This window comes from Rhinoraja longicauda, chromosome 39, assembly GCF_053455715.1.
Source record: "Rhinoraja longicauda isolate Sanriku21f chromosome 39, sRhiLon1.1, whole genome shotgun sequence".
NCBI classification, from domain to species: domain Eukaryota; kingdom Metazoa; phylum Chordata; class Chondrichthyes; order Rajiformes; family Arhynchobatidae; genus Rhinoraja; species Rhinoraja longicauda.
In genome coordinates this window covers 16,811,543-16,835,292 of record NC_135991.1, presented here as the reverse complement: position 1 = coordinate 16,835,292, position 23,750 = coordinate 16,811,543, and the positions used below count along the sequence as shown (strand labels likewise).

The following is a 23,750-nucleotide window of genomic DNA, read 5'->3' as shown; positions in this document are numbered from 1 at the left end:
TGTTAAACGTTATAGAAAGTAATTTAAAAAAATTATCTGCGTTAAAAGTTAAGGTTATAAGTTATAAAAGTAATTTTAAAAGTTATCTGTTAAAAGTTAAAAGTAAAATGTGATAGAAAAGTGATTTTTAAAGTTTATTGTGTTAAAAGTTAAAGAAATGTAATTTTAAAAGTTATTTGCGATAAAAGTTAAACGTTTTAAAAGTAATTTTAAAAGTTATTTGCGATAAAAGTTAAAAGTACAAAGTTATAGAAAGGAAACATTAAGTTATTGGTGTTAAATAATAAATGTTAAACGTTATAGAAAGTAATTTTTAAAGTTATCTGCGTTAAAAGTTAAAAGTTAAATGTGATAGAAAAGTAATTTTAAAAGGTACTTGTGTTAAAAGTTAAAGAAAAGTAATTTTAAAAGTTATTTGCGATAAAAGTTAAAAGTTATAAAAGTAATTTTAAAAGTTACCTACGTTAAAATTTATGGTTTAAAGTTATAAAATTGATTTTAAAAGTTATCTGTATTAAAAGTTAAAAGTCCAAAGTTATAGAAAAGTAACTTTAAGTTATTGGTGTTAAATAATAAATGTTAAACGTTATAGAAAGTAATTTTAAAAGTTATCTGCATTAAAAGTTAAAAGTTAAACGTTATAAAAGTAATTTTAAAAGTTATCTGCAATAAAAGTTAAGGTTATAAGTTATAAAAGAAATTAAAAAAATTATCTGGATTAAAATTAAAAAGTTATAAAAGTAATTAAAAAAGTTATCTGCGTTAAAAGTTAAAAGTTAAATGTGATAGAAATGTAATTTAAAAAGTTTATTGTGTTAAAAGTTAAAGAAAACTCATTTTAAAAGTTATTTGCGTTAAAAGTTAAACGTTATAAAAGTAATTTTAAAAGTTACCTGCGTTAAAATTTAAGGTTAAAAGTTAGAAAAGTATTTTTTAAAGTTATTTGCGATAAAAGTTAAAAGTTAAACGTTATAAAAGTATTTTTAACTTTAAAAGTTATCTGCGTTAAAAGTTAAAAGTCCAAAGTTATACAAAAGTAACTTTAAGTTATTGGTGTTAAACAATAAATGTTAAAAGTTATAAAAGTAATTTTAAAGTTATCTGCGTTAAAAGTTAAACGTTAAAAGTTATAGAAAATAATTGTAAATGTTATTGTGTTAAAAGTTAATAGTTAGAAACATAATTTTAAAAGTTATTGTGTCAAAAGTTATAGAACCAATGTTAAAAGTTATCTGCGTTAAAAGTTAAACGTTATAAAAGTAATTTAAAAAGTTACTTGCGATAAAAGTTAAAAGTACAAAGTTAAAGAAAAATAACTTTAAGTTACTGGTGCTAAATAATAAATGTTAAACGTTATAAAACTAATTTAAAAGTTTTCTGCGTTAAAAGTTAAACGTTAAAAGTTATAGAAAATAATTGTAAATATTATTGTGTTAAAAGTTAACAGTTAGAAACATCATGTTAAAAGTTATTTGCGATAAAAGTCTAAAGTACAAAGTTAAAGAAAAATAACTTATTGGTGTTAAATAATAAATGTTAAAAGTTATAAAAGTAATTTAAAAAGTTTTCAGCGTTAAAAGTTAAACGTTAAAAGTTATCCGCGTTAAAAGTTATAAAACTAATGTTAAAAGTTATTTGCGTTAAAAGTTTAAAAGTTAAAAGTCATAGAAAATAATTGTGAAAGTTATTGTGTTAAAAGTTAATAGTTAGAAACATAATTTTAAAAGTTATTGTGTCAAAAGTTATAAAACTAATGTTAAAAGTTACCTGCGTTAAAAGTTAAACGTTAAAAGTTATAAAACGAATGTTAAAAGTTATTTGCGATAAAAGTGAAAAGTCCAAAGTTATAGAAAAGTAACTTTAAGTTATTGGTGTTAAATAATAAATGTTAAACGTTATAGAAAGTAGTTTTAAAAGTTATCTGCGTTAAAAGTTAAAAGTTATAGAAAAGTAATTTAAAAGTTATCTGTGTTAAAAGTTAAAAGTTATAAAACTAATGTTAAAAGTTATCTGTTAAAAGTTAAAAGTAAAATGTGATAGGAAAGTGATTTTTAAAGTTATCTACGTTAAAAGTTAAACGTTATAAAAGTATTTTAAAAAGTTACCTGCGTTAAAATTTAAGGTTAAAAGTTATAAAAGTATTTTTTAAGTTATTTGCAATAAAAGTGAAAAGTACAAAGTTAAAGAAAAATAACTTTAAGTTATTGGTGTTAAATAATAAATGTTAAACGTTATAGAAAGTAATTAAAAAAGTTATCTGCAATAAAAGTTAAAAGTTAAAAGTTATAAAAGTAATGTTAAAAGTTATTTGCAATAAAAGGTAAAAGTTAAACGTTATAAAAGTATTTTTAACTTTAAAAGTTATCTGCGTTAAAAGTTAAAAACTATAAAATTGATTTTAAAAGTTATCTGCGTTAAAAATTAAAAGTACAAAGTTATAGAAAAGTAACTTTAAGTTATTGGTGTTAAATAATAAATGTTAAAAGTTATAAAAGTAATTAAAAAGTTATTTGCGTTAAAAGTTAAAAGTTATAGAAAAGAAAATTTAAAAGTTATCTGTGTTAAAAATTAAACGTTATAAAAGTAATTTTAAAAGTTATCTGCGTTAAAAGTTAAACGTTGTAAAGGTAATTTGTTAAAAGTTAAAAGTTATAGAAAAGTAACTAAAAGTTATTTGCATTGAAAGTTAAAAGTTATAAAAGTGATTTTAAAAGTTATTTGCAATAAAAGTGAAAAGTTCAAAGTTAAAGAAAAATAACTTTAAGTTATTGGTGTTAAATAATAAATGTTAAACGTTATAGAAATAATTTTAAAAAGTTATCTGCGTTAAAATTAAAAGTTAAACGTTATAGAAAATAATTGTAAATGTTATTGTGTTAAAAGTTAACAGTTAGAAACATCATGTTAAAAGTTATTTACGATAAAAGTCTAAAGTACAAAGTTAAAGAAAAATAACTTATTGGTGTTAAATAATAAATGTTAAAAGTTATAAAAGTAATTTTTAAAGTTTTCAGCGTTAAAAGTTAAACGTTAAAAGTTATCCGCGTTAAAAGTTATAAAACTAATGTTAAAAGTTATTTGCGTTAAAAGTTTAAAAGTTAAAAGTCATAGAAAATAATTGTGAAAGTTATTGTGTTAAAAGTTAATAGTTAGAAACATAATTTTAAAAGTTATTGTGTCAAAAGTTATAAAACTAATGTTAAAAGTTATCTGCGTTAAAAGTTAAACGTTAAAAGTTATAAAACGAATGTTAAAAGTTATCTGTGTTAAGAGTTAAAAGTTAAATGTGATAGAAAAGTAATTTTAAAAGATACTTGTGTTGAAAGTTAAACGTTATAAAAGTAACGTTAAGAGTTTTCAGCGTTAAAGGTTAAACGTCGCAGAAGTAGCGGTCAAGGTGATTAGTCTCCGTTGCTCCACCAGCTCACCTGCGACCACCAGCTGCACGTCTGTCTGCTGCACGTCTCCCACCGGCCCGTGCAGTACGATGCAGTCGTAACGACCCTCGTCCCGCGGCGACAGCGGTCCCAGCGACAGGGAGAAGCTCCCTCGCTCGAACTCTCCCCGCGACAGCGCCGTCCGGTTGCGGAAGAACGGGTCCTGCAATCCGTTCATGGGACCGTCCCACCGCTGCGCGTGAACCACCGCGTTCCCGCGCTGCCACGAGACCACCACCGATCGCCCCGGCCGTTTCCCCGCCGCCGCGTACGCACATGGTAGCATCACCCTCTCTCCCACGTAGCCCAGTACCTGCACGCCCTCTGTAGCGGGGAGAGAACGAGACTGTCAGCAACGCACTCACACGCACGCAAACGCACGCACACGCACGCAAACGCACGCACATGGAGGTGTCACTCTCTCTCCCACGTAGCCCAGTATCTGCACGCCCTCTGTAGCGGGGAGAGAACGAGACTGTCAGCAACGCACGCACACGCACACGCACGCAAACGCACGCAAACGCACGCACATGGAGGTGTCACTCTCTCTCCCACGTAGCCCAGTACCTGCACGCCCTCTGTAGCGGGGAGAGAACGAGACTGTCAGTAACGCACGCACGCGCACGCACACGCACGCACACGCACGCAAACGCACGCACATGGGAGTGTCACTCTCTCTCCCACATAGCCCAGTATCTGCACGCCCCTCTGTAGCGGGGAGAGAACGAGACTGTCAGTAACGCACGCACACGCACACGCACACGCACACGCACGCGCACGCACACGCATGCGCGCACGCACACGCACGCACATTTGCAATAAAAGTGAAAAGTACAAAGTTAAAGAAAAGTAACTTTAAGTTATTGGTGTTAAATAATAAATGTTAAACGTTACAGAAAGTAATTTTAAAAGTTATCTGCGTTAAAAGTTAAAAGTTAAATGTGATAGAAAAGTAATTTTAAAAGTTACTTGTGTTAAAAGTTAAAAGTTATAAAAGTAATTAAAAAAGTTATCTGCATTAAAAGTTAAACGTTGTAAAGGTAATTTGTTAAAAGTTAAAAGTTATAGAAAAGTATCTAAAAGTTATGTGTGTATTAGACAATAGACAATAGACAATAGGTGCAGGAGGAGGCCATTCAGCCCTTCGAGCCTGTACGCACCGCCATTCAATGCGATCATGGCTGATCACTATCAATCAGTACCCCGTTCCTGCCTTCTCCCCGTACCCCCTCACTCCGCTATCCTTAAGAGCTCTATCCAGCTCTCTCTTGAAAGCATCCAACGAACTGGCCTCCACTGCCTTCTGAGGCAGAGAATTCCACACCTTCACCACTCTCTGACTGAAAAAGTTCTTCCTCATCTCCGTTCTAAATGGCCGACCCCTTATTCTTAAACTGTGGCCCCTGGTTCTGGACTCCCCCAACATTGGGAACATGTTTCCTGCCTCTAATGTGTCCAATCCCCTAATTATCTTATATGTTTCAATAAGATCCCCCCTCATCCTTCTAAATTCCAGTGTATACAAGCACAATCGCTCCAGCCTTTCAACGTACGACAGTCCCGCCATTCCGGGGATTAACCTAGTGAACCTACGCTGCACGCCCTCAATAGCAAGAATATCCTTCCTCAAATTTGGAGACCAAAACTGCACACAGTACTCCAGGTGCGGTCTCACCAGGGCCCTGTACAACTGCACACAGTACTCCAGGTGCGGTCTCACCAGGGCCCTGTACAACTGCACACAGTACTCCAGGTGCGGTCTCACTAGGGCCCTGTACAACTGCACACAGTACTCCAGGTGCGGTCTCACCAGGGCCCGGTACAACTGTAGAAGGACCTCTTTGCTCCTATACTCAACTCCTCTTGTTACGAAGGCCAACATGCCATTGGCTTTCTTCACTGCCTGCTGTACCTGCATGCTTCCTTTCAGTGACTGATGCACTAGGACACCCAGATCTCGTTGTACGTCCCCTGTTCCTAACTTGACACCATTCAGATAATAATCTGCCTTTCTATTCTTACTTCCAAAGTGAATAACCTCACACTTATCCACATTAAACTGCATCTGCCATGTATCCGCCCACTCACACAACCTGTCCTAGTCACCCTGCAGCCTTATTGCATCTTCCTCACAATTCACACTACCCCCCAACTTAGTATCATCGGCAAATTTGCTAATGGTACTTTTAATCCCTTCGTCTAAGTCATTAATGTATATCGTAAAAAGTTATAAAAATAATTTTTAAAGTTATCTGTGTTAAAAGTTAAAAGTCCAAAGTTATAGAAAAGTAACTTTAAGTTATTGGTGTTAAATAATAAATGTTAAACGTTATAGAAAGCAATTTTAAAAGTTATCTGCGTTAAAAGTTAAAAGTTAAATGTGATAGAAAAGTAATTTTAAAAGTTACTTGTGTTAAAAGTTAAAAGTTATAAAAGTAATTAAAAAAGTTATCTGCATTAAAAGTTAAACGTTGTAAAGGTAATTTGTTAAAAGTTAAACGTTGTAAAGGTAATTTGTTAAAAGTTAAACGTTGTAAAGGTAATTTGTTAAAAGTTAAAAGTTATAGAAAAGTATCTAAAAGTTATGTGTATTGAAAGTTAAAAGTTATAAAAGTAATTTAAAAAGTTATCTGTGTTAAAAGTGAAAAGTCCAAAGTTATAGAAAAGTAACTTTAAGTTATTGGTGTTAAATAATAAATGTTAAACGTTATAGAAAGTAATTTTAAAAGTTATCTGCGTTAAAAGTTAAAAGTTAAACGTTATAAAAGTAATTTTAAAAGTTATCTGCAATAAAAGTTAAGGTTATAAGTTATAAAAGAAATTAAAAAAATTATCTGCATTAAAATTAAAAAGTTATAAAAGTAATAAAAAAATTATCTGCGTTAAAAGTTAAAAGTTAAATGTGATAGAAATGTAATTTAAAAAGTTTATTGTGTTAAAAGTTAAAGAAAACTCATTTTAAAAGTTATCTGCGATAAAAGTTAAACGTTATCAAAGTAATTTTAAAAGTTACTTATGTTAAAACTTAAGGTTAAAAGTTAGAAAAGTATTTTTAAAAGTTACTTGCGATAAAAGTTAAAAGTACAAAGTTAAAGAAAAGTAACTTTAAGTTATTGGTGTTAAATAATAAATGTTAAATGTTATAAAACTAATTTAAATGTTATCTGCGTTAAAAGTTAAATGTTATAAAAGTAATTTTAAAAGTTATTTGCGTTAAAAGTTAAAAGTACAAAGTTAAAGAAAAGTGACTTTAAGTTATTGGTGTTAAATAATAAATGTTAAACGTTATAGAAAGTAATTTAAAAGTTATCTGCGTTAAAAGTTAAAAGTTAAATGTGATAGAAAAGTAATTTTAAAAGTTACTTGTGTTAAAAGTTAAAAGTTATAAAAGTAATTTAAAAAGTTATCTGCATTAAAAGTTAAACGTTGTAAAGGTAATTTGTTAAAAGTTAAAAGTTATAGAAAAGTATCTAAAAGTTATGTGTATTGAAAGTTAAAAGTTATAAAAGTAATTTTAAAAGTTATCTGCGTTAAAAGTTAAAAGTCCAAAGTTATAGAAAAGTAACTTTAAGTTATTGGTGTTAAATAATAAATGTTAAACGTTATAGAAAGTAATTTTAAAAGTTTTCTGCGTTAAAAGTTAAACGTTAAAAGTCATAGAAAATAATTGTAAATGTTATTGTGTTAAAAGTTAATTGTTAGAAATGTAATTTTAAAAGTTTATTGTGTTAAAAGTTAAAGAAAAGTGATTTAAAAAGTTATCTGCGATAAAAGTTAAAAGTTAAACGTTATATAAAAGTAATTTTAAAAGTTACCTGTGTTAAACGTTAAACATTGTAAAGGTAATTTGTTAAAAGTTATAGAAAAGTATCTAAAAGTTATTTGCATTGAAAGTTAAAAGTTATAAAAATAATTAAAGAAGTTATCTGCGTTAAATTTTAAAAGTCATAAAAGTAATTTAAAAAGTTATTTGCGTTAAAAGTTAAAAGTCCAAAGTTATAGAAAGGAAAGGTTAAGTTATTGGTGTTAAAAAATAAATGTTAAATGTTATAGAAAAGTCATTTAAAAAGTTTTCTGTGTTAAAATTAAAAAAAGTTAACTTTAAGTTATTGGTGTTAAATAATAAATGTTAAACGTTATAGAAAATTGATCTTAAAAGTTCTCTGCGTTAAAAGTTAAAAGTTATAAAAGTAATGTTAAAAGTTATTTGCAATAAGAGTTCAAAGTTAAACGTTATAAAAGTATTTTTGACTTTAAAAGTTATCCGCGTTAATAGTTAAAAACTATAACGCTTGTATTGGGCTTGGATACACTGGGATTTAGAAGGATGAGGGGGGATCTTATCGAAACATATAAGATAATTAGGGGATTGGACACGTTAGAGGCAGGAAACATGTTCCCAATGTTGGGGGAGTCCAGAACAATAGACAATAGACAATAGACAATAGGTGCAGGAGGAGGCCATTCAGCCCTTCGAGCCTGTACGCACCGCCATTCAATGCGATCATGGCTGATCACTCTCAATCAGTACCCCGTTCCTGCCTTCTCCCCCATACCCCCTCACTCCGCTATCCTTAAGAGCTCTATCCAGCTCTCTCTTGAAAGCATCCAACGAACCGGCCTCCACTGCCTTCCGAGGCGGAGAATTCCACACCTTCACCACCCTCTGACTGAAAAAGTTCTTCCTCATCTCCGTTCTAAATGGCCGACCCCTTATTCTTAAACTGTGTGGCCCCTTGTTCTGGACTCCCCCCAACATTGGGAACATGTTTCCTGCCTCTAACGTGTCCAGTCCCCTAATTATCTTATATGTTTCGATAAGATCCCCCCTCATCCTTCTAAATTCCAGTGTATACAAGCCCAATCGCTCCAGCCTTTCAACGTACGACAGTCCCGCCATCCCGGGAATTAACCGCTTGTATAGGGCTTGTACACACTGGAATTTAGAAGGATGAGGGGGGATCTTATTGAAACATATAAGATAATTAGGGGATCGGACACGTTAGAGGCAGGAAACATGTTCCCAATGTTGGGGGAGTCCAGAACCAGGGGCCACACACAGTTTAAGAATAAGGGGTCGGCCATTTAGAACGGAGATGAGGAAGAACTTTTTCAGTCGGAGAGTGGTGAATCTGTGGAATTCTCTGCCTCAGAGGGCAGTGGAGGGCAGTTCTCTGAATGCTTTCAAGAGAGAGCTGGATAGAGCTCTTAAGGATAGCGGAGTGAGGGGGTATGGGGAGAAGGCAGGAACGGGGTACTGATTGTGGATGATCAGCCTTGATCGCAATGCATTCAAGAGAGAGCTGGATAGAGCTCTTAAGGATAGAGGAGTCAGGGGGTATGGGGAGAAGGCAGGAACGGGGTACTGATTGAGAATGATCAGCCGTGATCACAATGCATTCAAGAGAGAGCTGGATAGAGCTCTTTTTTTTGATAAATATTTTTATTAAACATAAATACATATTAATAAAATTTACTTATTACATACATTCGTGATATTATTAATATTAACAATTATGTCCTAGATATTTCTATACTTTTTTTTTAGAGAGGGAGAGATAGAGAAAAATAAAATAAAAATAGATCCAAATTGGAGAAATGAATGGAGTATTAAAAAAGTTATCTATCATTGGAGATATATCAATAGACAATAGACAATAGACAATAGGTGCAGGAGTAGGCCATTCAGCCCTTCGAGCCTGTACGCACCGCCATTCAATGCGATCATGGCTGATCACTCTCAATCAGTACCCCGTTCCTGCCTTCTCCCCATACCCCCTCACTCCGCTATCCTTAAGAGCTCTATCCAGCTCTCTCTTGAAAGCATCCAACGAACCGGCCTCCACTGCCTTCCGAGGCGGAGAATTCCACACCTTCACCACCCTCTGACTGAAAAAGTTCTTCCTCATCTCCGTTCTAAATGGCCGACCCCTTATTCTTAAACTGTGTGGCCCCTTGTTCTGGACTCCCCCAACATTGGGAACATGTTTCCTGCCTCTAACGTGTCCAATCCCCTAATTATCTTATATGTTTCAATAAGATCCCCCCTCATCCTTCTAAATTCCAGTGTATGCAAGCCCAATCGCTCCAGCCTTTCAACGTACGACAGTCCCGCCATTCCGGGAATTAACCTGGTGAACCTACGCTGCACGCCCTCCATAGCAAGAATATCCTTCCTCAAATTTGGAGACCAAAACTGCACACAGTACTCCAGGTGCGGTCTCACCAGGGCCCGGTACAACTGCACACAGTACTCCAGGTGCGGTCTCACCAGGGCCCGGTACAACTGCACACAGTACTCCAGGTGCGGTCTCACCAGGGCCCGGTACAACTGCACACAGTACTCCAGGTGCGGTCTCACCAGGGCCCGGTACAACTGCACACAGTACTCCAGGTGCGGTCTCACCAGGGCCCGGTACAACTGTAGAAGGACCTCTTTGCTCCTATACTCAACTCCATGATTTATTATTCATAATTCTTCCTCCATTCCATTATTCAGGCCACGGTCAGGTCCCCGCACCCAGCCATTTTGACCCTTCAAATATACAATAAATGGAGACCATATTCCTCTGAAAAGATTCAACCTGTCCATTAGAACAAGTCTCAATCTTTCCAGATGAAGTGTCTCCGACATTCCTGTAATCCACATTTTAATTGTGGGGGATGTCGGACCTTTCCAGAATTTCAGTATTAATTTTTTCCCAATTATTAAACTATAATCAATAAAAATTCTTTGATTCGTTGTTATTAATTGATCTGTTTCTAATATTCCCAGTTTGAGTCAGGGATCAGCTTCATATTAACAACATTCGAAATTATTTTAAATATTTCTGTCCAGGATAGCGGAGTCAGGGGGTGCGGGGAGAAGGCAGGAACGGGGGTACTGATTGAGAATGATCAGCCGTGATCGCATTGAATGGCGGTGCGTACAGGCTCGAAGGGCCGAATGGCCTCCTCCTGCACCTGTTGTCTATTGTCTATTGTCTATAAAATTGATTTAAAAAGTTATCTGCGTTAAAAGTGAAAAGTGCAAAGTTATAGAAAAGTGACTTTGAGTTATTGGTGTTAAACAATAAAAGTTAAAAGTTATAAAAGCAATGTTAAAAGTTACAGAAAAGTAATTTTAAAAGTTATCTGCGTTAAAAGTTAAAAGTTAAAAGTTAAAAGTTAAAAGTTAAAAGTTAAAAGTTAAAAGTTAAAAGTTAAAAGTTAAAAGTTAAAAGTTATAGAAAAGAACATTTAAAAGTTATCTGCGTTAAAAATTCAACGTTGCAAAAGTGATTTAAAAAGTCATCTGCATTAAAAGTTAAACGTTGTAAAGGTAATTTGTTCAAAGTTAAAAGTTCTACATACGCGCAAGCACATTTGCACGCACATTTGCACGCACGCACACGCACACACACACACTCACACACTCACACACCGTCTGGAGAAGGGTCTCGACCCAAAACGTCCCCCCGTTCCTTCTCTCCAGAGACGCTGCCCGACCCGCTGAGTTACTCCGGCACTTTGTACCTGTCCACGTTCCCCACAGAGATGCTCAGGGAGCGTCGTGGAGCGGAGAGGGATCTAGCAGCGCAGGTACACAGTTCCCAGGTAGACAGGGAGCGTCGTAGAGCAGAGGGGGATCTAGGAGCGCAGGTACACAGTTCCCAGGTAGACAGGGAGTGTCGTAGAGCAGAGAGGGATCTAGGAGCGCAGGTACACAGTTCCCAGGTAGACAGGGAGTGTCGTAGAGCAGAGGGGGATCTAGGAGCGCAGGTACACAGTTCCCAGGTAGACAGGGAGCGTTGTAGAGCAGAGGGGGATCTAGGAGCGCAGGTACACAGTTCCCAGGTAGACAGGGAGCGTCGTAGAGCAGAGAGGGATCTAGGAGCGCAGGTACACAGTTCCCAGGTAGACAGGGAGTGTCGTAGAGCAGAGGGGGATCTAGGAGCGCAGGTACACAGTTCCCAGGTAGACAGGGAGTGTCGTAGAGCAGAGGGGGATCTAGGAGCGCAGGTACACAGTTCCCAGGTAGACAGGGAGTGTCGTAGAGCAGTGAGGGATCTAGGAGCGCAGGTACACAGTTCCCAGGTAGACAGGGAGTGTCGTAGAGCAGTGAGGGATCTAGGAGCGCAGGTACACAGTTCCCAGGTAGACAGGGAGCGTTGTAGAGCAGAGGGGGATCTAGGAGCGCAGGTACACAGTTCCCAGGTAGACAGGGAGCGTCATAGAGCAGAGAGGGATCTAGGAGCGCAGGTACACAGTTCCCAGGTAGACAGGGAGCGTTGTAGAGCAGAGAGGGATCTAGGAGCGCAGGTATACAGTTCCCAGGTAGACAGGGAGCGTTGTAGAGCAGAGAGGGATCTAGGAGCGCAGGTACACAGTCCCCAGGTAGACAGGGAGCGTTGTAGAGCAGAGAGGGATCTAGGAGCGCAGGTACACAGTTCCCAGGTAGACAGGGAGCGTTGTAGAGCAGAGGGGGATCTAGGAGCGCAGGTACACAGTTCCCAGGTAGACAGGGAGCGTTGTAGAGCAGAGAGGGATCTAGGAGCGCAGGTACAAAGTTCCCAGGTAGACAGGGAGTGTCGTAGAGCAGAGAGGGATCTAGGAGCACAGGTACACAGTTCCCAGGTAGACAGGGAGTGTCGTAGAGCAGAGAGGGATCTAGGAGCGCAGGTACAAAGTTCCCAGGTAGACAGGGAGTGTTGTAGAGCAGAGAGGGATCTAGGAGCGCAGGTACACAGTTCCCAGGTAGACAGGGAGTGTCGTAGAGCAGAGAGGGATCTAGGAGCGCAGGTACACAGTTCCCAGGTAGACAGGGAGTGTTGTAGAGCAGAGAGGGATCTAGGAGCGCAGGTACACAGTTCCCAGGTAGACAGGGAGTGTTGTAGAGCAGAGAGGGATCTAGGAGCGCAGGTACACAGTTCCCAGGTAGACAGGGAGTGTCGTAGAGCAGAGAGGGATCTAGGAACGCAGGTACACAGTCCCCAGGTAGACAGGGAGTGTCGTAGAGCAGAGAGGGATCAAGGAACACAGGTAGACAGGGAGCGTTGTAGAGCAGAGGGGGATCTAGGAGCGCAGGTACACAGTTCCCAGGTAGACAGGGAGTGTTGTAGAGCAGAGAGGGATCTAGGAGCGCAGGTTCACAGTTCCCAGGTAGACAGGGAGTGTCGTAGAGCAGAGAGGGATCTAGGAACACAGGTACACAGTTCCCAGGTAGACAGGGAGTGTCGTAGAGCAGAGAGGGATCTAGGAGCGCAGGTACACAGTTCCCTGAAAGTGAAGAAATCTTCCCAGAGAAGATTGACGAGGATGTTGCCAGGACTCGAGGGGCCTGAGCTACAGGGAGAGGGGTCGGGGCAGGCTGGGACTCTGTTCCTTGGAGCGCAGGAGGATGAGGGGCGATCTTATAGAGGTGTACAAGATCACGAGGGGAATAGATCGGGTAGACGCACAGAGTCTCTTGCCCAGAGTAGGGGAATCGAGGACCAGAGGACATGGGTTCAAGGTGAGAGAGAGGGGGGGGGAAAGGTTTAATGGGTACCTGAGGGGCAACGTTTCCACACAGAGGGTGGTGGGTGGATGGAACGAGCTGCCGGAGGAGGTAGTTGAGGCTGGGACTATCCCAACGTTTAAGAGACACTTGGACAGGTACATGGATAGGACGGGTTTGGAGGGATGTGGGCCAAACGCGGGCAGGTGGGACTAGTGTAGATGGGGCATGGTGGCCGGTGTGGGCAAAGGTGGGACTAGTGTAGATGGGGCATGTTGGTCGGTGTGGGCAAAGGTGGGACTAGTGTAGATGGGGCATGTTGGTCGGTGTGGGCAAAGGTGGGACTAGTGTAGATGGGGCATGTTGGCCGGTGTGGGCAAAGGTGGGACTAGTGTAGATGGGGCATGTTGGTCGGTGTGGGCAAAGGTGGGACTAGTGTAGATGGGGCATGTTGGTCAGTGTGGGCAGGTGGGACCAGTGTAGATGGGGCATGTTGGCCGGTGTGGGCAAAGGTGGGACTAGTGTAGATGGGGCATGTTGGTCAGTGTGGGCAGGTGGGACTAGTGTAGATGGGGCATGTTGGCCGGTGTGGGCAAAGGTGGGACTAGTGTAGATGGGGCATGTTGGCCGGTGTGGGCAAAGGTGGGACTAGTGTAGATGGGGCATGTTGGTCGGTGTGGGCAAAGGTGGGACTAGTGTAGATGGGGCATGTTGGTCGGTGTGGGCAAAGGTGGGACTAGTGTAGATGGGGCATGTTGGCCGGTGTGGGCAAAGGTGGGACCAGTGTAGATGGGGCATGTTGGTCGGTGTGGGCAAAGGTGGGACTAGTGTAGATGGGGCATGTTGGCCGGTGTGGGCAAAGGTGGGACTAGTGTAGATGGGGCATGTTGGTCGGTGTGGGACTAGTGTAGATGGGGCATGTTGGTCGGTGTGGGCAAAGGTGGGACTAGTGTAGATGGGGCATGTTGGTCGGTGTGGGCAGGTGGGACTAGTGTAGATGGGGCATGTTGGTCGGTGTGGGCAAAGGTGGGACTAGTGTAGATGGGGCATGTTGGCCGGTGTGGGCAAAGGTGGGACTAGTGTAGATGGGGCATGTTGGTCGGTGTGGGACTAGTGTAGATGGGGCATGTTGGTCGGTGTGGGCAAAGGTGGGACTAGTGTAGATGGGGCATGTTGGTCAGTGTGGGCAGGTGGGACTAGTGTAGATGGGGCATGTTGGTCAGTGTGGGCAGGTGGGACTAGTGTGGATGGGGCATGTTGGCCGGTGTGGGCAAAGGTGGGACTAGAGTAGATGGGGCATGTTGGTCGGTGTGGGCAAAGGTGGGACTAGTGTAGATGGGGCATGTTGGTCAGTGTGGGCAGGTGGGACTAGTGTAGATGGGGCATGTTGGCCGGTGTGGGCAAAGGTGGGACTAGAGTAGATGGGGCATGTTGGCCGGTGTGGGCAAAGGTGGGACTAGAGTAGATGGGGCATGTTGGTCGGTGTGGGACTAGTGTAGATGGGGCATGTTGGCCGGTGTGGGCAAAGGTGGGACTAGTGTAGATGGGGCATGTTGGTCGGTGTGGGCAAAGGTGGGACTAGTGTAGATGGGGCATGTTGGCCGGTGTGGGCAGGTGGGACTAGTGTAGATGGGGCATGTTGGTCGGTGTGGGCAAAGGTGGGACTAGTGTAGATGGGGCATGTTGGTCGGTGTGGGCAAAGGTGGGACTAGTGTAGATGGGGCATGTTGGCCGGTGTGGGCAAAGGTGGGACTAGTGTAGATGGGGCATGTTGGTCGGTGTGGGCAAAGGTGGGACTAGTGTAGATGGGGCATGTTGGCCGGTGTGGGCAAAGGTGGGACTAGTGTAGATGGGGCATGTTGGTCGGTGTGGGCAAAGGTGGGACTAGTGTAGATGGGGCATGTTGGTCGGTGTGGGCAAAGGTGGGACTAGTGTAGATGGGGCATGTTGGTCGGTGTGGGACTAGTGTAGATGGGGCATGTTGGTCGGTGTGGGCAAAGGTGGGACTAGTGTAAACTAGTTGGTCACAGGTAAACAGTTTACAGGTAGACAGGGAGTGTTGTGGAGCAGAGAGGGATCTAGGAGCGCAGGTACACAGTCCCCAGGTAGACAGGGAGTGTCGTAGAGCAGAGAGGGATCTAGGAGCGCAGGTACACAGTTCCCAGGTAGACAGGGAGTGTCGTGGAGCAGAGAGGGATCTAGGAGCACAGGTACACAGTCACCCTGAAAGTGTGGCATCACAGGTAGACAGGTGATGGGGCGAAGGCAGGAGAATGGGGTTCGGAGGGAGAGATCGATCAGCCATGATTGAATGGCGGAGTAGAATCGATGGGCCGAATGGCCTAATTCTGCTCCTAGAACCTAGGAAATTGGGGGAGTTTAGGCAGAGACGGTCACATTGAAAAGAGATTTGAGCAGGAACAGGGACAGGAAAGTTTTGGACAGGCCTGGGTTGGTAGTCATGGGCGTTGCCATGGCGAATTTTCGGATTGAGAAGCCTGAGGCCTAGTGGCGGAGTTTCTCGGTGAAACCACCTCCCCTGCTCGCCCTCCCAGCGCTCTTACCGGCTCTCAGAGTGTCGTAGAGCAGAGGCGAGACGATGGCCAGACACACCGCGAAGAAACACCCCTTCATCCTGGAACGGGGACGAAGAGGGGGAAAGGTTAACACTGTCGGCCATCTTGGTTTTCGGCCTGGTGAAACAGGCTCCAAGTCTGGCCCCGCCCGCGACTGACTTTGTACGGGCGTCGGTGAGCGGTGTCAGTCGCCGCGGGTCGATCCGGCGCCGGAGACCCGGGTTCCATCCCGACCGCGGGCGCTGCCAGTGCGGAGTTTGCACGTCGGACCGCGTGGGTTTTCTCCGGGCGCCCCGGTTTCCTCCCACACTCCCACAAAGATGTGCGTGCGTGCGTGCGTGCGGGTTTGTAGGTTAATTGGCTTCGGTGTAAAGATTGTAAATTGTCCCCCAGTGTGTGTGTGTGTGTGTGGGATAGTGTTAGTGTGTGTGTGTGTGTGTGTGTGTGTGGGATAGTGTGTGTGTGTGTGGGATAGTGTGTGTGGGATAGTGTTAGTGTGTGTGTGTGTGTGTGTGTGTGATAGTGTTAGTGTGTGTGATATTGTTAGTGTGTGTATGTGTGTGTGTGTATGTGTGCGATAGTGTTAGTGTGTGTGTGTGTGTGTGTGGGGGGGATAGTGTTAGTGTGTGTGTGTGTGTGTGTGTGTGTGTGTGTGTGTGTGTGTGTGTGTGGGATAGTGTTAGTGTGTGTGTGTGTGTGTGCGTGCGTGCGTGTGTGTGTGGGATAGTGTTAGTGTGTGTGTGCGTGTGGGATAGTGTGTGTGTGTGCGTGTGTTAGTGTGCGTGTGTGTGTGTGTGGGATAGTGTTAGTGTGTGTGTGTGTATGCTTGCGTGCGTGTGTGTGTGGGATAGTGTTAGTGTGTGTGTGCGTGTGGGATAGTGTGTGTGTGTGTGTGTGTGTGGGATAGTGTTAGTGTGTGTGTGTGTGTGGGATAGTGTTAGTGTGTGTGTGTGTGTGTGTGTGTGGGATAGTGTTAGTGTGTGTGTGTGTGTGGGATAGTGTTAGTGTGTGTGTGTGGGATAGTGTTAGTGTGTGTGTGTGTGTGTGTGTGTGTGTGTGTGTGTTAGTGTGTGTGTGTGTGGGAGGGTAGTGTTAGTGTGCGGGGATCGCTGGTCGGTACGGACGGACTCAGTGGGCCGAAGGGCCTGTGTTTCGACCAGCGATCCCCACACACTAGTTTAGTTTAGAGACACAGGAGGTAAAAGTCGGCCATCTTGGAACAGGCCCCAAACTCTCTCACCCTCTCTGGTTTTTTACTTTAGACACAAATACAGTGCGGAAACACAATCCCTTCCCCACCGAGTCCGTCCGTCCGCGCCGACCAGCGATCCCCGCACACTGACACTGTCTCACACACACACACACACGCACGCACGCACACGCACACACGCACACACACACACACACACGCACGCACGCACGCACACAATAGACAATAGACAATATGTGCAGGAGGAGGCCATTCAGCCCTTCGAGCCTGTACGCGCCGCCATTCAATGTGATCATGGCTGATCATTCTCAATCAGTACCCCGTTCCTGCCTTCTCCCCGTACCCCCTGACTCCTCTATCCTTAAGAGCTCTATCCAGCTCTCTCTTGAATGCATTCGGAGAATTGGCCTCCACTGCCTTCTGAGGCTGAGAATTAATCCCACAGATTCACAACTCTCCGACTGGAAACGTTTCCGTTCTAAATGGCCGACCCCTTATTCTTAAACTGTGTGTGGCCCCTGGTTCTGGACTCCCCCAACATTGGGAACATGTTTCCTGCCTCTAACGTGTCCAACCCCTTAATAATCTTATACGTTTCGATAAGATCCCCTCTCATCCTTCTAAATTCCAGTGTATACAAGCCCAGTCGCTCCAGTCTTTCAACGTACGACAGTCCCGCCATCCCGGGGATTAACCTGGTGAACCTACGCTGGACGCCCTCAATAGCAAGAATATCCTTCCTCAAACTAGGAGGCCAAAACTGCACACAGTACTCCAGGTGCGGTCTCACCAGGGCCCGGTACAACTGCAGAAGGACCTCTTTGCTCCTATACTCAACTCCTCTTGTTATGAAGGCCAACATGCCATTGGCTTTCTTCACTGCCTGCTGTACCTGCATGCTTCCTTTCAGTGACTGATGCACTGGGACACCCAGATCTCGTTGTACGTCCCCTGTTCCTAACTTGACACCATTCACATAACGCTCTGCCTTCCTGTTCTTGCCACCAAAGTGGACAACCTCACACTTATCCACATTAAACTGCATCTGCCATGCATCCATCCGCCCGCTCGCACAACCTGTCCAAGTCACCCTGCAACCTCATAGCATCTTCCTCACACAGTTCACACTGCCACCCAGCTTTGTATCATCTGCAAATTTGCTAATGGTACTTTTAATCCCTTCATCCAAGTCGTTAATGTGCATTGTAAATAGCTGCGGTCCCAGCACCGAGCCTTGCGGTACCCCACTAGTCACTGCGGTCCCAGCACCGAGCCTTAGCGGTACCCCACTAGTCACTGCGGTCCCAGCACCGAGCCTTGCGGTACCCCACTAGTCACTGCGGTCCCTGCACCGAGCCTTGCGGTACCCCACTAGTCACTGGGGGTCCCAGCACCGAGCCTTGCGGTACCCCACTAGTCACTGCGGTCCCAGCACCGAGCCTTGCGGTACCCCACTAGTCACTGCGGTCCCAGCACCGAGCCTTGCGGTACCCCCACTAGTCACTGCGGTCCCAGCACCGAGCCTTGCGGTACCCCACTAGTCACTGGGGGTCCCAGCACCGAGCCTTGGGGTACCCCACTAGTCACTGGGGGTCCCAGCACCGAGCCTTAGCGTACCCCACTAGTCACTGCGGTCCCCAGCACCGAGCCTTGCGGTACCCCCACTAGTCACTGGGGGGTCCCAGCACCGAGCCTTGCGGTACCCCACTAGTCACTGGGGGTCCCAGCACCGAGCCTTGGGGTACCCCACTAGTCACTGGGGGTCCCAGCACCGAGCCTTGCGGTACCCCACTAGTCACTGGGGGTCCCAGCACCGAGCCTTGCGGTACCCCCACTAGGTCACTGCCTGCTATTCTGAAAGGGACCCATTTATCCCCACTCTTTGCTTCCTGTCTGCCAACCAATTCTCTATCCATGTCAGTACCCTACCTCCAATACCATGTGCTCTAATTTTGCCAATAGACAATAGACAATAGGTGCAGGAGGAGGCCATTCGGCCCTTCCAGCCTGTACGCACCGCCATTCAATGTGATCACGGCTGACCATTCTCAATCAGTACCCCCGTTCCTGCCTTCTCCCCGTACCCCCTGACTCCGCTATCCTTAAGAGCTCTATCCAGCTCTCTCTTGAATGCATTCGGAGAATTGGCCCCCACTGCCTTCTGAGGCAGAGAATTAATCCCACAGATTCACAACTCTCCGACTGGAAAGTTTCCGTTCTAAATGGCCGACCCCTTTATTCTTAAACTGTGTGTGGCCCCTGGTTCTGGACCCCCCCAACATTGGGAACATGTTTCCTGCCTCTAACGTGTCCAAACCCCTTAATAATCTTATACGTTTCGATAAGATCCCCTCTCATCCTTCTAAATTCCAGTGCATACAATGGCCTACCCGTTATAGAGGAGAGAGAGAGAGAGAGAGAGAGAGAGAGAGAGAGAGAGAGAGAGAGAGAGAGAGAGAGAGAGAGAGAGAGAGGAGAGAGAGAGGAGAGAGAGAGAGGGAGAGAGAGAGAGAGAGAAGAGAGAGAGAGAGAGAGAGAGAGAGAGAGGGGAGAGAGTGGAGAGAGGGGGGAGAGAGAGAGAGAGAGAGAGAGACATAGAGAGAGAGAGAGAGAGGAGAGAGAGGGGGAGAGAGTGGGAGAGAGGGGAGAGAGAGAGGGAGAGAGGGGGAAGAGAGAGGGAGAGAGAGAGAGAGAGAGAGAGAGAGAGAGGGGAGAGAGGGGAGAGAGAGGGGGAGAGAGAGGGGAGAGAGAGGAGAGAGGAGAGAGAGGGAGAGGTGAGAGTGGGAGAGAGAGAGAGAGAGGGGAGAGGAGAGGGGGAGAGGGAGAGGAGAGAGAGAGAGGGGGGAGAGGGAGGAGAGGGAGAGAGGAGAGAGAGAGAGAGAGAGACATTATCCCACACACCCACACTAACACGCACACTAACACTATCCCACACACCCACACTAACACGCACACTAACACTATCCCACACACACACACACACTAACACTATCCCACACACACACACACGCTAACACTAACACTATCCCACACACACCCACACACCACACACACACACACACACACACACTAACACCATCCCACACACACACACACTAACACCATCCCACACACACACTAACACTATCCCACACACACACACACACACACACTAACACACACACTAACACTATCCCACACACACACTAACACACACACTAACACACACACTAACACTATCCCACACACACACACCACACTAACACTATCCCCCACACACACACACACACACACACACTAACACTATCCCACACACACACACACACACACACACACACACACACACTAACACTATCCCACACACACACACACACACACACACACTAACACTATCCCACACACACACACACACTAACACTATCCCACACACACACTAACACTATCCCACACACACACACACACTGGGGGACAATTTACAATCTCTAACCGAAGCCAATCGACCCACAAACCCGCACGCACGCACGCACGCCTTTGTGGGAGTGTGGGAGGAAACCGGAGCGCCCGGAGAAAACCCACGCGGTCCGATGCGCAAACTCCGCACAGACGGCGCCCGCGGTCGGGATGGAACCCGGGGTCTCCGGCGCCGGATCGACCCGCAGCGACGGAACTGCCCCCACGAACGCCGTCCGGATTTCGGTGTTCAACAGGTAAAGCGATCCTTCCCTCCCCTCCTCTCCTCTTCTCTCTCTCCCCGTCTCTGTTACCCCCTCCCCTCTCCCCCCCTCCCCTCCCCCTCCACACCCCCCCCCCCCCCCCTCCCCTCCCTACGCCCCCACTCTCCCGTCTCGGCCGAGACACTCACTTTGATAAGCTGACGGAGTTTCGGAAGGGGGGCTGAGTTTTCCACCTCTTCCCTCCTCGATCAATTCATCGAGTGACGAAGAGAGGGAGGGAGAGAGGGAGGGAGGGAGGGAGGGAGGGAGGGAGGGAGGGAGGGAGGGAGGGAGGGAGGGACGGACGGAGGGGGAGAGAGAGAGAGAGAGATCTCAATGTAGTTTCCCCCTCTCCAAATCACGCCAGCCTACAGTTTCTGCAAAAGGTTTCATTTCCCCTTTTTACGTTCACAACCAAACCTCACTGGAACTTCCTCTCCTCTCCTCCCCTCCCCTCCCCCCTCCCCCCTCCCCTCTCCTCTCCTCCCCTCTCCTCTCCTCCCCTTCCCCTCCCCCTCCCCTCCCCTCCCCTCTCCTCCCCCTCCCCTCCCCTCTCCTCCCCCTCTCCTCCCCTCCCCTCCCCTCTCCTCCCCTCCCCTCTCCTCTCCTCTCCTCCCCCTCTCCTCTCCTCTCCTCTCCTCTCCTCTCCTCTCCTCTCCTCTCCTCTCCTCTCCTCTCCCTCTCCTCTCCCCCCTCCCCTCCCCTCCCTCCCCTCTCCTCCCTCTCCTCTCCTCTCCTCTCCTCTCCTCTCCTCTCCTGTCCTCCCCCTCCCCTCCCCTCTCCTCTCCTCCCCTCTCCTCTCCTCTCCTCTCCTCCCCTCTCCTCTCCTCTCCTCTCCTCCCAGATTAGGGAGATTTCTAAAAATATTCCAAATGTCAATTATTCGCCCCCCACAGAAGATGAATCATTTTGAAACCTTTTACACTTTCACTGAAGAGGAGAGGAGAGGAGAGGAGAGGAGAGGGGAGGGGAGGGGAGGGGAGGAGAGGAGAGGAGAGGAGAGGAGAGGAGAGGAGAGGAGAGGAGAGGAGAGGAGAGGAGAGGAGAGGGGGAGGGGAGGGGGAGGGGAGGGGAGGAGAGGGGAGGGGAGGGGGAGGGGGAGGGGAGGGGAGGAGAGGAGAGGAGAGGAGAGGACGAGGGGAGGGGAGGGGAGGGGAGGGGGAGGAGGAGAGGGGAGGGGGAGGAGAGAGGGGAGGGAGGGAGGGAGGGGGGTGGGAATGTAAACTCGTGTTCGAAGAGGTTCCCCAATTTGTGACGTCAATTGGTTTCAGAATCTGACCTCAACTTACCACGAGATCCATTGTAGTTATTAGGTGTGGGGCAGGGTGGGACTAGTGTAGATGGGGCATGTTGGTCGGTGTGGGCAGGTGGGACTAGTGTAGATGGGGCATGTTGGTCGGTGTGCGCAAAGGTGGGGACTAGTGTAGATGGGGCATGTTGGTCGGTGTGCGCAAGAGGGTGGGACTAGTGTCGATGGGGCATGTTGGCCGTGTGGGCAGGTAGGACTAGTGTAGATGGGGCATGTTGGTCGGTGTGGGCAAAGGTGGGACTAGTGTAGATGGGGCATGTTGGCCGGTGTGGGCAAAGGTGGGACTAGTGTAGATGGGGCATGTTGGTCGGTGTGGGGCAGGTGGGGACTAGTGTAGATGGGGCATGTTGGCCGGTTGTGGGCAGGTGGGACTAGTGTAGATGGGGCATGTTGGGTCGGTGTGGGCAAAGGTGGGACTAGTGTTAGATGGGGCATGTTGGTCGGTGTGGGCAGGTGGACTAGTGTAGATGGGGCATGTTGGCCGGTGTGGGGCAAAGGTGGGACTAGTGTAGATGGGGCATGTTGGTCGGTGTGGGCAAAGGTGGGACTAGTGTAGACGGGGCATGTTGGTCGGTGTGGGGACTAGTGTAGATGGGGGCATGTTGGCCGGTGTGGGCAAAGGTGGGACTAGTGTAGATGGGGCAATGTTGGCCGGTGTGGGCAAAGGTGGGACTAGTGTAGATGGGGCATGTTGGCCGGTGTGGGCAAAGGTGGGACTAGTGTAGATGGGGGCATGTTGGTCATTGTGGGACTAGTGTAGATGGGGCATGTTGGTCGGTGTGGGCAGGTGGGACTAGTGTAGATGGGGCATGTTGGCCGGTGTGGGGACTAGTGTAGATGGGGCATGTTGGTCGGTGTGGGCAGGTGGGACTAGTGTAGATGGGGCATGTTGGCCGGTGTGGGGACTAGTGTAGATGGGGCATGTTGGCCGGTGTGGGACTAGTGTAGATGGGGCATGTTGGTCAGTGTTAGCTCTGAAATTCAGGGAAAATCCAAGAATATATTTACTACAGTGACTAATCTGGTCCCACATTGTAAGGTCAGAGACGAAACTGATTTTGATCACATGGAATCTCGAAATTAACCTATCCTTTGACATTTGGAAAGTCCAAATGCCTAACTTTAGTTCAGGGATCGTCCAGGCTAAGAGTCGGGCCAAATCCGTGGGACTTACAGTGGAGTGGAGTTGAGTTTAGTTTAGTTTAGAGACACACGGCGTGGAAACAGGAGGCAAAAGTCGGCCATCTTGGAACAGGCCCCAAACCTCTCGCCCTCTCTGGTTTTTTACTTTAGAGGCACACCAGTCCCTTCCCCACCGAGACCGTCCGTCCGCGCCGACCAGCGATCCCCGCACACTAACACACACACACTAACACTGTCCCACACACACACACACACTAACACACACTAACACACACACACACTAACACTATCCCACACACACACACACACTAACACTGTCCCACACACACACACACACACTAACACTATCACACACGCACACGCACACACACACTAACACTATCCCACACACACACACACACACACTAACACTATCCCACACACACACACACACACACACACACACACACTAACACTATCCCACACACACACACACACACTAACACTACCCCACACACACACACACAACACTAACACTATCCCACACACACTAACACTACCCCACACACACACACTAACACTATCCCACACACACACACACACACATAACACTATCCCACACACACTAACACTATCCCACACACACACACACACACACACACAGATATATATATATATACACACACACACACACACTATCCCAAACACACACACAAACACACACACAGATATATATATATATACACACACACACACACACACTATCCCACACACGCACACACTAACACTATCCCACACACACACACGCACACACGCACACACTAACACACACACTGGGACCTCAGAAGGCAGTGGAGGCCAATTCTCTGAATGCATTCAAGAGAGAGCTGGACAGAGCTCTTAAGGATAGAGGAGTCAGGGGTACG

The 23,750-nt window shown here is 45.5% G+C and overlaps 1 protein-coding gene across 1 annotated transcript; it reads right to left on the bottom strand.

The window, feature by feature from the left end:
- Positions 1-3,363: 3,363 nt before the first annotated feature.
- On the bottom strand, positions 3,364-20,692 carry LOC144611237 (ICOS ligand-like). The gene is made up of 3 exons (XM_078430281.1): positions 20,543-20,692; positions 15,480-15,550; positions 3,364-3,761 (listed from the first exon to the last, which is right to left on the bottom strand). The coding sequence occupies exons 2-3, from the start codon at positions 15,547-15,549 to the stop codon at positions 3,364-3,366; spliced, it is 468 nt and encodes a 155-aa protein (XP_078286407.1). The 5' UTR covers position 15,550; positions 20,543-20,692.
- Between the last annotated feature and the right edge of the window lie 3,058 nt (positions 20,693-23,750).

Excerpts from the sequence above, each read along its gene's own strand:
- LOC144611237 (XM_078430281.1), bottom strand. The coding sequence starts at position 15,549 with ATGAAGGGGTGTTTCTTCGCGGTGTGTCTGGCCATCGTCTCGCCTCTG. Across the intron at positions 3,762-15,479 it reads CTACGACACTCTGAGAGCCG|AGGGCGTGCAGGTACTGGGC; the intron begins GTAAGAGCGCTG and ends TCCCCGCTACAG.